This window comes from Enoplosus armatus, chromosome 1 (assembly GCF_043641665.1).
Source record: "Enoplosus armatus isolate fEnoArm2 chromosome 1, fEnoArm2.hap1, whole genome shotgun sequence".
NCBI classification, from domain to species: Eukaryota; Metazoa; Chordata; class Actinopteri; order Centrarchiformes; family Enoplosidae; genus Enoplosus; species Enoplosus armatus.
Genome location: NC_092180.1, coordinates 8,042,419 through 8,060,889, shown reverse-complemented (window position 1 = coordinate 8,060,889; position 18,471 = coordinate 8,042,419). Strand labels below are relative to the sequence as shown.

The window sequence follows — 18,471 nt, the reverse complement described above, 5'->3', positions numbered from 1 at the left end:
ATGTGGTTTAGGACATTGTTTTTGTATGTGTGACCTGAGCAGTAGAATCCATCTCCAGAGAATCCATCCTTGCACGCACAGCGATATGAGCCCATGGTGTTGAGACAGTCAGCGTTGTTGCTGCACATGTGTGTCCCATTGGAACACTCGTCCAGGTCTGAAACACAACAAAGCCCAAAAGCAATTACATTCATGCAGGTTCAAACTACTTCATCCAAATGTTGAGGAAAGGATAAGGCTGGTGATATTCCCTATTTTCCTTATTGTTAACAGAACCCATTAAAAGACCAAAAACAAATGCTTTGGTCCATCTCTCAAAACTTTGTGACTTCTCTACCATGTCTGTGACACTCACAAGCTCATTCACTCCAAGTGAAGACATAAATCTTTTTAAAAAATGGCTCAAAAATATATAGTTTAATTTCTAAAAAAGGCTGGGCACTGTGGTTTTTAACAAAGGTTACTCAGACAGGGGTAAATGGTGCATTTGTTGGGGACTATTTTCAGCCGTGGATTAATACACAAGTTTTTGCAGCACCAGGACACTGTATGTGGGACTGACTGAAAATAAACTACAGTGCCTGCATACATCGTAATGTAGGAACATGTCAGTTAGTGCAATGATGTGGCTCATTGATGTGTACTGTAAGATACTGTATATTAGACTACAGGGGCAATACTTGTTAGCAGGATCACCTCATTGTTGGTTTTAAGTATTTTCAGACCAACATTAAGCAAAAGTTCGTTTCTTGTCATGTTTGAGGAAAAAAAGGAAAGTATTTCATCCTTTTGTTTGGATGTCGAATCACAGACATTTCTTTAACCAACAAGATTTTCTCACCATAACTTTCTTGGATATTAAAAAAAAGTTACAGACATTTCCATTCCTTCTATTTGGATGCATAATGATATGCAGATTATATATACCATTTAAGTGGATCCATTTAGTGTCAGCGTTTACTTGTGCATTTAAGGACATTAGCCTCACCTGTGCATTTGAGGCCGTTGCCAATCCATCCTGGGGCACAGTTGCATTTGAAGCTGCCAGCTGTGTTGGTGCAGGTGGCATGTCTGTCACAGTTATGGGCGCCGATCTCACATTCATTGATATCTGACAAAGGGGAAACAAACGAGTAAAGACAAACATGTAAAGAAAACTGACACTGCTCTGATGGTCTGATGATTTGAGTCTGCATTCTCATTCCAGTGGGGTTCTTGGCATTGTTGAGTGAGTTGATGCTTGGTTTGAATTGTATAAAGACAACAGCAGGAGACGACAGAACTAAGTCTTTCTGGGTCACTGTTTTCATCCATGGAGAGCTGTATTTCAGAGCAGAAGGCACAGAGACATTCTCATGATCTCTGATACTAATAGCCTTCCTGCAGAGGTTTAATGAGCAGACCCAGTCTCTGGATTTCCAATGTGCAAGTGTGTCCAGAGAGTTATAAAAAAGTCCAAGAGGGAGAACGATATCCTAATGCTGAGGCCTTGTTCTGTCTGCTCTGTCTGAACTAGCATTTCTGAGGTTATTTTAGGCAAAGATTTCCCACTTCACCCACAGACCCACAGACGCTGCACTTCTCATACGAGGCTTTTGTAACAGCCCTCTTTTAACGCTCATGTTTGGTTTTCTCACCATCCCAGATGTCAAGTTTGGAAATTTAATCTTTCCCAAATATAATTTCTATCAAAAAGTGACGTGGTAACGTGCCAACTCTACAAATAGACATTCCTTCACGGCAAAACCATTATAATCATATCTGGACTCTGCCAATGGATGAAATATTGAGGTACTTGGTAGATAATGGGATTGTAAAAATACCTCTCTATATGTGCTAACCTATTGTATGTGGCCCTGGATTCTAATAAATGAACAACAACAATTAATGGGAACAATTAAATTGGCTACTATTAAAAATCTGCCCTGCCCATAAAGCTGTTTACATCCTGTAGGGTGTAACCAATAAGGATCTCCATGAAGCAGCTGGAGGTGATAAGATGCTGTGGCTCTGCAGCTCTTGTTCCTCAGGCAGCTCTGACATGAACTACATGGCACGATGGAAAAATGAGCCAAAACAACCATGTGAAACACTGACCAACACAATACCTGGCTATGAGCCTGACAACTGAGTGCTACAGCTTTGATGGAGGGATTGTGCAAGTGTGTGTTCATGTGTGTGTGTGTGTGTGTGTGTGTGTCCCTGTACATCAAGGGAAGCCATGCTATGAACTCGATCAAGATGTTGTGAGACCCACTCCTCTCTGTGTGTCTGTCTTTGTGAGGGTAGTAATTCAAAACACTGTCAATTAGAGATTAGTGCTGCTGGTTTACAGTCTTCCTGAGGAGAGGGAACGGTATATTTACACTACATTTGATGACGGGGTTAATATGAGGGCTGTGAGCAAACGAATCTCCCAGGATTACAGACGGAATTAAAGATCATTTCCCCCGAGCCTTTGATGACAGAGCGAGCACAACAAACACACACACACACACACACACACATTCTCATGTGGAAATGTAATGCAAACAGGGGTTGTTGCATGCGAGAAGCGTGTCGGCAGTCACAGCTGGTGTCAAAGAAGAGGCTTGATTTAACTAGAGCTAATGTTTGACAGATGAAGGGCAAAAAAGGATAAAAAGGGATAGCAGAGAATTACACATCTGCCTACCTGGCTGTCTAGCTGCCTCACAGTTTGTATGCCTGCCTGATTGCCAGTCTGTTTATCTGTTTGTCTTTCTGTCTATCTGTCTGCCTGCCTGTCTCGCTATATGTCTACATGTCCGCTAGAGTGGCCGCCTTCCTGACAACGTGGCCCTACAGTAATAGCTATATGCTACAAAAGAAAATCTGCCGATCCAAGCCAAATTAAGCATATTAAGTGTTTGCAGGCTCCCCTCTATATTTCGTTTTATCCCTGACAAACCCTTTTCCACTGCTTTTGTAAATAGTGTTTTGCTGACATCTTCCCTATGTGCCTGTTTTGACACAAGCAGAATCCGAAGACTATCTAATTTTTGATAAACTGCGACGTCTTCTGCAGTGTAACAGCAGCACAAGAGGACTCATTAAGTTAGCAGGCTGACTTGCATCTAAAGTTTGCTAACATTACCCAACATTAGCCACTGGTCATACCAAACCAAGCAGAATTAGTTAAAGTGGAACTATGTGGCCACAAGTATAATATTAAAATGTAGTGTAACAAGTAGAAAGGAGTCATTAACATACCAAGTTGATTCAGTAATGTCTGTTATACAACAAAAACAAGCTACTTGTCATACAAGACCAAGCAGAATCAATTAAAGTGGGACTATGTGGCCACAAGTGTCAATAAGATAATGATGGATATTAAAATGTAGTGTAACAGCAGCGCAAGTCGAGAGGAGTCAAGTTTGCAGTCAGTCTAACTCATCTATCTAAAGTTTGCTAACATTAGCAACCATAAGCATCTGGTCATACCAGACCAAGTAAGACTGTAGCAACAAAACGCCTGAGTCTATTAAGTTGACCATGGCATGTTTTATTGCTTTTGAATTTAACTTTTCCTTTTTTAGGAAAAAGATTGTGTTATTTCTTTCTTTTAGAGTTATATAGTCCTGCTGTATCTCAACTCGTTTGACTGTTTTGTTGTTTAAGATTATAAAGTCAACACGCTTAAGAGACACTCCCATTCTTGTAAACCAGTACATTTCCACCCGGTCCTAACTTTCCAAAACACACGCAAAAACACAAATGTGCTAAAGTGTACATACAAATACACAGTACACACCCTGCCCCTGAGTTCTCAGTGTTGTGGAACAAAAAAGGGAAATAATTCTTGTGAGAGCTTCATCAGCAGCTGGATCAGATCTGGGCTTGAGAGCACCACTCACTCATTAACACTCACACACACGCAAGAGGATTTAATCCACGCATACCAACGTGGTCACACAAGGCAATTTGACAATGACAACCAATTTCTTATGCATTTTTCGGCTGAATATATAGGAAGGGGATCCGTTCCAAAAAGAGTAGCAGGTTTTGTTCACTTGTCTATAACAAGACATCCTGCCTGCCTGAGAGGAATTAGCGTCTTGATTCCCTGGTATTCTGGGGCTGAAATTCCAAACCTGTGAATCAGAACTGGCTGCTTTACTGCAACTCCGGCTCTCTCAAAACAAGGAAAATACTGTATGGATGTTTTAATGGGATTAGAATGAGTGTGTGTGAGTGAGTTTGAATCATACTTCAGACAGACCTGTTTATTTGTGTCTGAAGGAAGACGTGCTGCTGCTGACTGTGTGTCTGACTCTTTTCGATTACCAAGGCGAGGCCAGATAAGATCACTGGCCAAACTCGCAACTAGCCCTCAATCCCAAACTTTTTAAGTGGCCGTATAAATCAGACTTAACTCTGGCTGGACGAGGAGCGAGTCCAAGCTAGCGAAGGACTCTACCAGCCGGATGGACTTTGTATTTATGTGTTCTGGAGATGTTTCAGGTGATTACGTGCTGCAGAACTATTCCAACCATCACGTAATGTTTAACTGACCTTAATGAAAGAGCAACAAGGGAATAAACAAAGGTGCAATGTGATGCATACATCTGATAGAAGATAGTGATCTCACTGCTGCTGCTGCTGCTGCTGCTGCTGCTGCTCGTGATGTGTGTTTTGTGCGTTTGTAAGCGTGTTTCTCATCAAGTCAGACAGGAGCTCTTGAATGAGGGTGAGTAATGTTAGAGCTGCTTCTGGTTAGCCAGACATTCTCCTTGCATCCTCTCATTTCTCACCTTCTCTCTTCGACTTGCTTTCACTCCTCTCATTCAATAAAGCCACTTAGACACACACACACACATCTCCTTCACCACTTAATCAGCAGCAGCCCTTTACTGACTCACCGTCCTTTCACTCCCATCCACGTTCTTCCACTGACAGGATGTTTTGTTTTGGGTAGGAATGCTCATGTGAGTGTTTGTTTCGCTCACCTGTGCAGCCTGTGGTTCCCTTGCGCACAGAGTATCCCAGGTCACAGTGACAGATGAAGGATCCCTTAGTGTTCTCACAGTTCCCACTCAGACAGATGTTTGGGTTCAGCTCACACTCATCCACATCTAGACGGGGAGTGAAACAGAGAAAGAACAAGAATGTTAATTTGCTAAACACGACTACAATAAAGGAAAAGTTTATGATGACGAATAAAACCGAATTAGCTTTTGTTGATTTGGTCTGCCAAACAGGTTTTCATAAGCTGTGATATATGTAAGTGAGTCACAAAATAATTACATCATGAACTATATCAAGGCTTTAAAATGTGTTTACTTTTAATAAATACAGGAACAATAGAGTATGTGTTAGTGCAGACTCATTTAGAAGCCCTTACATCATTGATGTCAGGTTTTTGTTTTCTCACTCAGTGGAACCAGCCGTCTAAATGTCGCACATTCCTCCCCGCTCAACCCAACTAACCCACTGTTCACTCTCTTATAAATCAACAACAACATTACTCCCTGCCTTCTCAGACACAGACTCATAGATCTGAGTCATTAAGTCTTAATTCTCATGACTCACATCTTGGATAACCTTTAAGATGATCATTACGTTGTTTCAGTAAATCTTTGAGAACTGGTTCTAATAAGCGCAGAGCTGCAGAGGAAGTAGCTGCATTGTTTTATTTTGGGCATTATGATGTGCATCCATTACCCAGGCAGGTCTTCATATCCTCGGACGACATGAAACCGTCGAAGCATAGACACTGGTACGTCCCTGGGGTGTTGGTACACTGGCCTCCATCACAGATGTCTGGGCTCTCCTCGCACTCATCAATATCTGAAGATTGAAGGCAGAGAGGCAGAAAGGCAAATCAAAACTGAAATGCAGACAGAGTGTAGAGGACATGAAAAACTATTGAGGTACTATTTACAACACTCTTTTGCACAAAATACACTAAAATTACACTTGCGCTGCCTTGACTGTCTGTATATCTCTCTCTGGTAATTAAAGGAATATGAGTTACAGGAGTCATTCTATGAACAACACATGAAGCCTGCTGTCGTGGTAAAAATTAAATAATTAAAACGCAAAGTAAACTTTGCCAGATTAATCAATAAACACCATGTATCATTATTTGGCAAAATTTTGAAGCTGAGTAAAGCCTTCAGATTTAGTCTCAACCTTTTTCTCTGCAGATCAATATATACATATCACAACAGTGACTCTATAAACCAGGTTTTCTGTTTTTCTGCTTTGTTTCTGCTCTTAAATCAGGTCTCTCTAAATACAAATTATGAATTACTTCTGAACTACCACATTGAAATTTATAGAAAATGTTCTGACCAGTAAAACCACTGAAAGGCAGTTTTCTTTAGTTACCACATTTTGACAAATGCGGTACATTAGAACTGCCTGCTGGGTAACACAGAATAAGACACAGGGGTAAGAGATGCATTATGGCACAGAGACAAGATACAAAGCTACTCACCAGTGCAGCTTCTCAGGTCAGGCATCAGGGCGTATCCAGAGTGGCAGCTGCACTCATAGCTACCCTCTGAGTTGGTGCAGAAAGTCTCACAGCCACCGTTCTCAATGGTACACTCGTCGATGTCTGAGAGGCAGACAAACACACTGTCACATACTGCAGCCATTCAACAGAAACAAAAGGGATATCTTTGAAAGGGAATAGTCAGTAATATGTTCAATACGCACCAACACAGTCCAGTCTGTCCTCAGTAGATTTGTATCCCGTGTCACAGGTACACTGGTAGCGGCCGATCATATTGACACACTGGCCGTTCCTGCACAGCCTGTCGCTCAACTCGCATTCATTGATATCTGTGAAAGAACAAAGCAATTATCAGAGTCTTGCACACAATTTATTAAAGGGAGAGCCCGCTTGTTTAAAGCTGAAGGCACCAGTAGCATGTTTGCATGATAGTTTCAAGTTTAAATCCTTCGACATGAAATGAAAGTCACATGCTCAACGTCAATCACTTGCCTTCCAAGGTGCCACTGAGCAATGTGCCCACCTATGGCTGGTTGATTATTTTCTCAATTCAATGATTAATCATTTGGTCCACAAAATGAACAAAATAGTAAAAAAAAAAAAAAAAAAAAAAAAAAAAGACATGTTCTAATTCCTTGTTTTGAATGAACAACAGTCCAAAAGCCAGTTTAATACGTGAAAATGACTTAAAAGATTAATTATCAGAATAGTTGCCTTTTGATTCTCTGTCAATTGAACAATTGACTTCTCGTTTCAGCTCTGCATCAACACTTAATTGCACCGTTAAAGTGTACCTGTGTGCATAAACTATTTAACTGAGCTGAGCACCTGCCTGAGACCAGTGGATGACACTGGAGACCACTAATCAGTGTTCGATTAAAAATGGTGACGTTTCATGATGTATTTAGAATCTAATGGTGATAAATTGGACAAGAGGGAATCTGACATCATTACGCACACTGTATTACATCCATCTGTATGAAGTTGTATACATAACTAAAGTTTATTATCATTATCATCAGCTTGTTACTTCACCAGATATAATGAAGACCATCGTCTCAGAAGGGATGAGGTGGGCAGTTTCATAGTAATGCATTCATTGTTTTTATTGCTTTGGGTGGTAGTAAAGAAAATAAATGAGCTTGACGGCCAGTGATTGAGCATTAGGTATTGGACTGAAACCTTCACACACTGCATTAAGTCATCAGAATGACACCCAGTGAATAATGCATGATCAGCTCAATGCTATAAGCTAAACATGGGAGTTGCAAAATGATAAAAAGCACGGGTTAAGTCAGGCTCTTCTCTTGTTCTTGTAGAAAGAGTATGCTGTCTCCACTTCTCCAGTCAACTAGTAAGTAAACTGTGAAAAAAAAGTACAAACTAACAACCCTAACTGACTTACTGGAAGAGTCTGCTTGTTATTCAGCCAACATGTTTCAGCACAGAGCCTTCATTGAGGCCTTTTACAGACTGGGCAAAAAAACTGCCTATATATATACACAACAACATGGCTGAAGCTTTGTCAATTATCCAATGAGAACTTGGCGCATAAATGGCCCACCTCTAAAGGATGCCGCATCCCAAAAACAGAACTTTCAGAATGAAAGTACGTAACAAAATGTTAAATAAACAGTAAAAGCTACAAACAGTCACAAAATATACTCAAAGAAACAGTATACAGAATAAATATTTAAAAGCACAAACATTTAAAAGATCGCTTTTGCTACATAGCTTTCATTTCTCTAGATTTTGTCTCTCGTCTTTAGTTCATATCAGCCCATCTATCAAAGAATACATATCCCACACATACACAGACTTGACTCAAACGCTCCCTCCCCACAAAGAGCCCCAGTGAGCCCACACACAGAGGCAGGAACAGGCAGATGGAGGGGGACGATCCAAAGCTCCTCTGTCATTCAAACTGTCTGCTCTGTGACAACATCTCCACTTATTGGTCTTCTTTTCACCCTCTACGTCTTCCTTTCTTCTCTTAGAAAAATAGAGTAGAAAAAAAACATTCTACCGCACAGATTTCTCAAAGAAAGGAGAAAAGCAAGACGGAGAAAGAGTTCAGAGAAGAAGAGCTTGCCTCTCTGATGAGGACCTCATCACTCACCTAGACAGGCCGAGCCATCGGGCGCGATCTCGTGTCCCTCGGGGCACACACACTGGAAGCTGCCCTCCGTGTTGACGCAATCACCTCCACGGCACAGCAAAGGGTTCCTCTCACACTCATCGATGTCTGGCGGTGGAAGAACACACACACATGTACAGTGCACATAGACACAAGTAGAGATATTTCGTGTTAGGGTTCAGTCTCTGTAAATATTTGTTTTGCCTCTTGTCAATTTCCAATGAAGCCCACCGGACTGATGAATTCTAAGTTGTGTTTCCAGTTGTTAGCTCAGGTCGGCTCTGGCACATTTGCAGTTTAAAATTCACATTAATTGTTAAACTTTGACCTGCATAATAGTGAGAATTTAATTTAGAGATTGTGGGACTGACGTTCAGGAACTAGTTTTTGTTCATATCCTTGTTTATGTAACTGCATGGTGACAGAATACAAGCAGCAGCTCCGTGGCTGGCAGTGATGTTAAGAACCGAGATTGACGGTAACACAATTTTTTTTTTTTTAAGTTTTACTTGTTATTTATTTTTGTTAGCCTGCTAGCCCAGTCAGTCAGCCCCAGCTGGGGTTTTTTGCCACAGCGTGCGAGTAAATGTCTCGCCAATTTTGGTCTAATGACGGCTTTAGGCCAACAAAAGTATTGAGATTCTCCAATTTGTGTGTATGATTTCTCCCAAGAATTTAATCAAACGGCGTCAGAGGCAGACCAGAACAGAAATAGAGCATTAAGTATTTTCACAGATGGCAGAACATTAGGACGTGTAGCTGCGTATAAAAATCATTTCACTGGGCAGCTGATCGTGTGTCCCTCGCATGCAGGTCAAGTATGTAATAAAGAACAATTATCTTTAGGACTTTATGGAGCAGTTTTTGCAAAGCCATTGTGACGACACTGCACAGACTAGACCCGTTCAACACCCCACAGGGGTTTAAATAAAGTTTAATTCTCCCTCTCTCTCGCACACACACATATACACAAATGCGCAAAGCCTGCAAATTTCAGATTACATCAGCCGTCTAAACAGTGAGTTCCAGGTCTGGCATCTTAGCCAAAGCACCTCATCCAGAGATTATGGCCCAAGAGGGAGCGTGGAGGAGATGGCTGGGTTTTGATTGGGACTGGGGTTGTGTGGCAGGCCTTTCTTATACTTGGAGACCTTTATAGGTTGGCAAAGCTCTCTGCTCTCAGATGATGCCACTATAACAGGGTGTGCACGAGAATTGCTAAGGAGATCAAGTTCCTCGCTCATGTCCTCACGGTCTAAATGATTTCATATGAAAGAGTGCTGTCTTTGCATGTAACTGTGCCAAATCATCTCAAGCTGAAGAGGTGATTCGATGTGCGTATTTTTAGTGTCCGCAGGTGTCCGTGTGTGAGGATCCGTCACTCACCCATGCAGTTTTTCATCATCATGAAGCCACTCTCATAACCCTCGAAGCACTCGCATTCAAAGTCTCCTGGTGTGTTGAGACAGCTGCCCTGTCCACACAGGTCCGGAGAGATGCGGCACTCGTCGATGTCTACAGGAGAGGAATGCAACACAAATCAGCAAGGTAGAACTTCCCTTTAAAATTAAACATTCATGGGTGTAGATCATCAAATCATTTGGAGAGCTCCCTGTGTTTATTATAAATATAGAATGATAACATTTTAAAAACATGATAAAAACATTTGCTTTTGTACAGATTTTTAATTAAGCAACAAAGTGATTTAACACAGGATTAGAAACAAATAGTAGTATGTGATATATACACGTAAGGCAAACAAAGCCTTAAAAAAAGTTATAAAAGATAGACAATAAAAATGAGAGTGAATTTAAGGATGATTTAGGCAGCCATATCTCTTCAAGCACAATCTTCCAAAGTCTAAACGCTAAAGGCCTGATCCCCTTTGACTTTAATCCACATTTTGAAACACTTAACGCAAAGACTTTGGGCTGGGTTCAAACTCATATGGGGTTAAAAGGTCCCAGATATCATTTACTTACCCAGAGCCTATAAATTATTTCAGAATAAAGCCATGGCACTGGCATTCAAACCTAAAATGATGTGTGCACATTTCAACAGAGCAGTAATGCAGCTAACCAGACTACAGGGACCAGTTCCAACAAGTCCAAAGCAGCCAGACTCCCATTAGACTGAATGAGCTGAATGTAGGCAAAGGCTTTACACCACTTTACTGTAATTAGTGTTGGCAGAGGGATTCAGAAAGGGGGGACTGATGAAGAATGGTAAAGATACAATGGAGCTGAGATATTGTCATGGCTGATGCTGAGCAAACATTCCTGCCGAAAGATAGCAGCTACATGTACATCAGCTATTACATTATTGGCAAAATGTGGACAGCTGATTCCTGAAGAGAGCAATCTTTCCAGTCATTTAAGCAACCATTGCTAATTTCTTCTGTACTACTCACCGGTGCAATTCCTCTCATCAGAGTCCAGAGCGTAGCCATTATCACAACGACAACGGAAGCTGCCGATGGTGTTTCTGCACCTTCCATTTGAGCACAGGGTGTTTATCATCCTGCATTCATTGATATCTAAAGTATAGAGCAGAGGGATGAAGACAGGTGAGAGACCATTTATGAAACAAGGCAGTCTATGAAGTCTGTGCACGGCACAGTACCTTTGAGGAAGGGTCTGCCGTTGATGAAATCCCCCCTATGCGAGAAGCCTGGGCCACGAGGACAGAGCTGAGCATATTCTGGAGTGCCCTTCTCCGGACATTCGTCACATTCAGGGCCCCAGGCTACACCCACGGAGCAGCAGCAGGCATCCACCCGGTGCTTCCCTGAGATGGGAGCCCCACAGCGCTCATCCTCGTGGGTGAGGTAACACTGCTCCGTACGCAGGTCTGGAAGTCACAGACACAATATTTTACACGCGTTTGATATAAGAATATAAAGTGGTATGAATATTTAATGCACAAGTCCAATCAGGCAGAAAGAATAAAACACCAGCACACACGTCATTTTCGACAGTAAGACGACATCAGCGCCGCTACACACATGTGGACACACATATGCAGTACCCACCAATGCACGTCCTGCCGCTGACATCAACAGTCATTCCTGGAGGGCACTGGCAGAAAAAGGAGCCTGGTGTGTTGATGCACTTGCCATTGATACACACTCCGGGAAACACTTGACACTCATCCACATCTGACAGTCGACAGAGAAAAAAAACAATACGTCCAGTGTTTCACTTTGCTCGAATGAAATGCAAGTCTGAATTTCCGGGTCTAGGGCGGCATCAAAGCAGACCTTACCTTCACAGACGTTTCCTCTGACTCTAGCAAAGCCTTTACCACAGATTGGATCTTAAAAAGGAGGGCACACAATACAAAGTCAGTTAATGCAGTTATATGATAAAATTAGAATGTGGTTTCCCAAAAATGTGCAGTTTGATCATCTCACCTTTTTCACATTTGGCACACGGACTGTTCCAGGCCTCTCCCAGCGTGGCGCAGCAGTGGGACTTCAGTGTAGCCCCGTTGATGTTGACCTCACAGCGATTATTGACTATCTTCAGCCAGCAGGTGCTCTTCGTAGTCTCTGTTTTATGAAACAAGCCTCATATTTACTAGACATTCAGTTGAACATAATGAACATGTGGGTCAACACGGGTGGTACGTATTATTTGATGCCAAAATTCTGCATTTAATCAGTAAATCTTACATTTAATTGATCTCCATAGCTGTTCTAAAGTGCTAACTGGCTTACTAGTAGTCAACTTTCCCTTGGCAGGAAAACCAGTTTCTCCAGGCTTCACTAGTTTCATCTCTCAGTTCTTTCAAAGTAAGCGCTCATTTCATTCATGTGTTGCAAGTTTTCTTTATATTTTGCCAAAACATTAATGGGGTCAGATGCAGCATTTTGGACCACATTCTTCTCACATTGTTTAATGTATTTAATTACTGAGCAGCTGCAATGTTAAACTTGAGGCTAGACAGCTTTTTTGTGTTAAAAATGAGAAAAAAATGCACTTTTTTCAAACCATATTGAACTAAGTGTGGTTTTCTTTCAGTTTTTTCTCTGTTATTTATATGTTGAATAAATAAACATCTTGCTAATTTATGTACTGTTTCGGTAATATTAAATTCAAACAACACGATGCTCACTTACCTATACACTCCAGCCCAGTGCTGTCCAGCGAACTGCCCAATGAACACAAACATATAAAGGACCCTTGGCTGTTCTTACACTCTCCATTAACACAGGGGCTAGACTGACACTCGTCCACGTCTGTGGGAGACAAAAACACTGGATTTCTTTTTCTCAAATTGGCCATCTCTTGTCAGTCTGATATAGCAGACATGGTGCATGCAGTGATGGAGTGACATCGCACTGTACAACAGAATGAATGAGTCTCTGACCCTCGCAGACGTCTGTCTCAGGATCAAAGATGTATCCTTTGGGACACTGACAGGTGAAACTGCCAGGTGTGTTCCTGCACAGACCGTTTTCACACAGCAGCCTGTTCATCAGACACTCGTCAATATCTGAGGAAAAACACACACACACACACACACACAGACATGATGAGGGCTGTGTTCTTTAACGAGGAACAGGAAATTACAGAGCAGTTAACCTACCAACACAGTTTTTGCCCGTCAGGTCGACCTCAAAGCCTTCATTGCAGGTGCATTTGTATGTCCTCAACATATTCTCACACACCCCATTCTGGCAGATGTCAGGGTCGAGGGCACACTCGTTAATATCTGAGAAAGCAAAGAAAAACATGTTGAACATCACAGCAGGAAGAAACTCTAAGTAACAACAACATATAATTTATATGGCTCCGTTTGGTTTCTGCAAACTCTCTGTTTTATTATCAATGAAACACGCTACGAAGAGCTTGCGTTCATTACCTCTTCCATCGCCGGTTATGCCAATGCCATTGGGGCAAAGAGCCAGGAACTCCGCTGCAGCAAAACATACAAATAGCACAGTTTGGTTGATAAAAAGAAAAGAAATAACAGCTTTTGGGAAAATATCCCATTTGCCAAAATCCAAGAAATCTCAAAGCAAAACATTTAATACCATATCATTATCCATTTCCATGCTTTCTCATTTAGCCAAGATGTATATAAAACTGTCTCCTTAATGTGGTGCAGCTCTGGCGTCTTTTGATATAGAAACTTTAATTGGCAGGACTAATGAGAAGTGACTGGATGATGTGTGTGTTTGTGCATGTGTGTGTGTGGAGGCTGTCAATGTCTCCTAACTGTGGGGCGACTCTGTCAAACTTCTTAGCCTCGAGTTCATCACCGCTATTCTGTCATTTATGAAACCCAAGCTGGTATGTTAGAGAAGACAAAGTATTTGATCCGCTCATCCTGACACTGACAGGTGTGTTTTGAATTAAACACAAGCTGTCTGTGTGTATGTCTATGTATGTGTGTGTGTGTGTGTCAGACGGCAGGAGGTGGCTCCTCATGTGTAAAGGGTGGAGTGATTTGAATATCCGTACCAGAGCTTTGTGGTGGGCAGGGTTGGCAGGGCTCTCCGTAGGCGTACTCTGTGCTGGCACAGCAGCACTCCGACTTGGTCACAGCTCCAAATAAAGGCCTAACACACTGCCCTCGCTTGTAGCCACCATAACACGAACTGCGCATATGTGTGTCTGTTTTGGACAAAGCAAGACAGAGTGTGTGAGAAAATTGGATGAGGCAAGAGATCTGGAAAGAGGCTGGAGACGAAAGAGAGAGAGAGGCGAGAGTCCGTAGCTCCAATAAACAACAACACTGGCAAAACAAACGGTTGTTCTCTCTCCATAATATCCAGGGATTTGAGGCATTCTCCTGCACTGATATCATCCTGACGAAAACTCACCCAGACCGAAAAACAGCACTTCAACACTTCCCACACAATACACAAAGAAATGTCTTTCGGGGGAATGTAGGAATGTTGAAAATAAAGGCATAAACAGATCTGCTCGCCGTGTGCCAGTCCAGGGGATTGGAGCACAAGGAGGCAGGAAAACATTAATCAGTACTGATCAACACAATGATGAGCATGTGGTTGCCACAGGTTAACAGGATGAGCTGTTGGTAAAGTTTATTTCGACGTGACTATAGTTTTGCGTATTCTATCACTGAACTGGAAAATATTTGTGTTGTGGTTATTCTGGTTAAAATGTGTAGACAGATGTGAGATTAATCCTTAAAAGCATGCTCACTCTGAGCGTTCAGGTTCTTAGAAAACTGCGACCTACATTTTGACAAAAGATTTGTCCGAAACTCAAGCATATCTGCTCGTAGGAAACCACTGGAAGAACCAATTCTTTCCCAAAGTAGTCAATGAACTTCTTGAACAACGACATTGTAAAAATTAAAACTGAAAAAGTTAACTTTATCCTCTCTGTGCATGAACAGAGAACTTTCAGAGAAGTTGCAACCAGACAGAAACAGGGGGAAACATGCCAAAAGTGTTGCCTTCAGTAACTCCTGAAGCAAAGAATGCATGGCTATCCAGCTATCTTCACCTTGAGAGGCTGTTGCTTTTGAACTGAGATTGGTGTGAGATTACTGTTTTGGTATCCAAAATAAACACTTGAACCATTCCTGGAAACAAAACATTTACTCACCGACACAGACCCGTCCATCCAGACCCACTGCCATCCCAGCCATACACTCACAGCGGAAGGATCCCTCCGTGTTGACGCAGTGGCCGTTCATACACATGCCTGGAGTCTCACATTCATCAATGTCTAGAAACAGATACAGCAAAGTAATTTATTCATACACTTCTCTTCACAAAATGAATGGTAAGAGGCTAGAATCTATTAAAACAAAGCAATTTCCTGCTGAAGCTGTGGTTATTAAAGCCCTCAGGTGCTTGATTCATTAAAAAATGCAGCCAAAACTGCTGCACAGTTTCAGTTTTATGACCTCAACGGAGAAAACATTCTTTTCCTTCCCCTTGATCCCATCAGCGTATTACAATAATTATCATAATGAGCATAAACAATGATAAGTGTGTGTTTATGTGTGTGTGCTCTGTCTGGACAGGGGACAGACAGACTGTAGATCGAGGAGATGATGAGGCCCCAGGGCCCCTTTAGACTACACATTTCATTAATGACCGCATACATCAACGCACTTCACCCACACCCTGCTCTCCTATTTATTTATTCTGCTATGACTTAACCAGGTCAGTGTCGCTGAGATCAAACGTCTGTATCTGAAGCCACGTGGAGCAAAATGGCGGCAGGTTAGACACTGTAAAGACCGTTGGAAGTATGTTTTAAACATTACATGAATTTAAACTCTGCTTGATGCATCTAAGATTCCATACAGCATCTGACAGTGTCATACACCACAAAATGGTTGATCAACTGCTACGTGACTCACAAGTTTGTGTCTCTATTGTGGCATGTTTTGTCAATTTCAGGAGAAGGCCAAATCTCTTTTCTCTTTGCACTGAACAAGTTTAGGGAAGACTGTCTGCTAGAATCTCAAAACAGGCGGGCCCCGACTATCCACATGTCCAGCTGGCCTGCCAGGATGCTGGGGGATTTTTCCAAGGCTTTTAGGGGGATTTCTGGCTTGTGTGCTAAGACTCACATAATAGAACTACTAACATGACAGAGAGGTAGCCACCTTCCAAGCTGGCCGGAAATGCAGGTCAAAAGAACAATTGGCTCAAAAATATATTCAGGTGATGTAAAGATGTGACTTTAATAATCTGGCAATCTGCGGGCTCTCTGACAAACACACCTACACACATGCGTCCACTGGTGTCCAGCAGGAATCCAGGTTTACAGATGCATTTGAAGCTGCCATCTTCGTTGATACAAAGTCCATTGAGGCACATGTTCCTGATGAGACACTCGTCCTGGTCTGTGGATGAACAGAAACAAATCAATAGGTTGATAGCAGTGCATTTAGGTATGAAGATATAGTAGCACAAACTGGCAGTTTGCCATGGTTTAGTCCAACATACTTTACACACAACTAAAATGTAATTTATCTCTCGTCAGTGTTGCCACTGGCTAAACTACGTTTTAGTTCACTTCATTCGGTCTTCTGACAGTCAGATTGTCATAGAACTTGCTTGCTTTAACCAAAGTTATATTGTTACTGTTAAACAATCCAGAGGCAAGCAAAGACTATTTTCAAAACCCTTCTTGGTACACTCAAGGACACTCACACACTGGAGGATTGACAATTCACTGCCAAATACATATGCTGTCAGAAAATCAAGTCCAGAAGACAAACACTAAGCAAACATGGGAAATTTTGGACTAAAGATGTTGCTTTTGAGCAGCCAAATCTTCAATTTTGGACCTTGGAGCATGCTTGAACAGAACAACAGGCAATATTTTCAATATAAACCATGCCTAAAACCCATGTGTCAATAATATAATTTGACAAGAGAAAATAAAAGGGCCAGAGCATGCTTAGAACTAGTGTTTATAGCTGTTCTGAACGGCCACTCTGGAAGGCGGGTGAAATGCCGGTCGTCATAAAAAGGGGAAATATCGTCCTTTCTCACCTTCCCACACCTGGCCAATCACTATGTGAGGTGGGTTTGAATGTCCACTCGTCAGTTTCAGAAAGTTACAAAAGCTATTCGGCCGTCAGACAAACAGTTCTGATGGAGTATACGGGCCCTTAATGGACTACCTATCTAAAGCAAGTTTGCAAGACTTTATAGCAAACTAAAATGAATGGAAACAAATGGATGCCTGCAAGGTAAGAATTAAGAATTAATAATATGGAGTGCTTTTGAAAAAGGTTGGTAGTAATATAAAATGCACATATTTTGTAGTTAATGGGCCTATTACGGCCTCCAACAGGCATTGGTATTAAATTACCACCTCCAACAAATCCACGGTCCATTAAACACAAACATTACCCATACTGCGGCTATTACATAAAAAACTACCCTTTAAATATGTTTCTACTCCATGAATGCAGATGTCAGAACTTGACAGACCTTGACAGTTTTTGCCATCTGCTGAAATCTCAAATCCAGCGTTGCAGACACAGTGGAAGCTGCCCTCAGTGTTCACACAGCGGCCGTTGTTGCAGATACGACCGTTGGCCACACATTCATCCAGATCTGGCAGAACCAAACAGAAGACACAGTAAACACATACAGCACATCCTCTTAAAGTGTGTGTACATGTCTGAGTTCATGTGTGTATGTGTGACCTCGGCACTCTGTCCTGGTTGCAGTAGTCTGGAATCCAATAGGACATTGACAGATGTAAGACCCAGGGGTGTTCACGCACTCTCCGTGTGCACACGGGTTTCTCTCACATTCATCAGCATCTGGAGAACAAACAGACAGCTCATGAACCTTCTTCACCTTCATGTGCCTACAGTTCAGTGCTCGAGAGACTTGATCCTCACTCTGTCGGAAACTTACCAATGCACTCTCCTCTTCCATCCAACCTGAAGCCCATGTTGCACTCACAGCGATATCCAATGCCTGGCATGGGGATACACCTGCCATTCAGGCAGAGGTTGCGGTAGGCCTGGCACATGTTGGTGATATTCTGGCTTTGGATAATAACAGGACCTGACAGGAACATTCACACAAACATATCATCTATGGATCATAAAATGCCATAACAAAAAAATCCACAGCATCTGCTTCGTTTCCTTTTCTGTTGTTTTGTTCTTCTGTCATCTTAATTTGTAAGATATTGGTCAACGGAAAAAGTACATATGATCAAATGTAGTAGTAAAGCAATGTAACATCTCAACTGCCTGCAAAAGTAAAATGGCATTTCATGAGCACGTAGTCTTGCATTGCCAGACCTATCTACACACTATATTTGCACTGTTCTGAGGTCTGGCAGGACTCACTATCATTCTCATTAGAGCATAAAAATGCTCTGAGTTG

At 41.9% G+C, this 18,471-nt stretch overlaps 1 protein-coding gene across 1 annotated transcript in view; it reads right to left on the bottom strand.

The window, feature by feature from the left end:
- fbn1 (fibrillin 1) overlaps nt 1–18,471 on the bottom strand; it is a 58,505-nt gene that overhangs the window by 23,749 nt on the left and 16,285 nt on the right. Inside the window, exons 11-33 of the mRNA XM_070902138.1 lie at nt 17,992–18,144; nt 17,775–17,894; nt 17,557–17,682; nt 16,335–16,457; nt 15,203–15,325; nt 14,087–14,239; nt 13,485–13,538; nt 13,209–13,334; nt 12,990–13,115; nt 12,739–12,858; nt 12,031–12,168; nt 11,883–11,933; nt 11,650–11,775; nt 11,241–11,468; nt 11,029–11,154; nt 10,005–10,133; nt 8,601–8,726; nt 6,685–6,810; nt 6,461–6,583; nt 5,683–5,808; nt 4,968–5,093; nt 989–1,111; nt 35–157 (exon numbers count right to left, since the gene is read on the bottom strand). Of these exons, the coding sequence (XP_070758239.1) occupies nt 35–157; nt 989–1,111; nt 4,968–5,093; nt 5,683–5,808; nt 6,461–6,583; nt 6,685–6,810; nt 8,601–8,726; nt 10,005–10,133; nt 11,029–11,154; nt 11,241–11,468; nt 11,650–11,775; nt 11,883–11,933; nt 12,031–12,168; nt 12,739–12,858; nt 12,990–13,115; nt 13,209–13,334; nt 13,485–13,538; nt 14,087–14,239; nt 15,203–15,325; nt 16,335–16,457; nt 17,557–17,682; nt 17,775–17,894; nt 17,992–18,144 (2,895 nt within the window). The remainder of the gene's footprint in view (nt 1–34; nt 158–988; nt 1,112–4,967; nt 5,094–5,682; nt 5,809–6,460; nt 6,584–6,684; nt 6,811–8,600; nt 8,727–10,004; nt 10,134–11,028; nt 11,155–11,240; nt 11,469–11,649; nt 11,776–11,882; nt 11,934–12,030; nt 12,169–12,738; nt 12,859–12,989; nt 13,116–13,208; nt 13,335–13,484; nt 13,539–14,086; nt 14,240–15,202; nt 15,326–16,334; nt 16,458–17,556; nt 17,683–17,774; nt 17,895–17,991; nt 18,145–18,471) is intronic.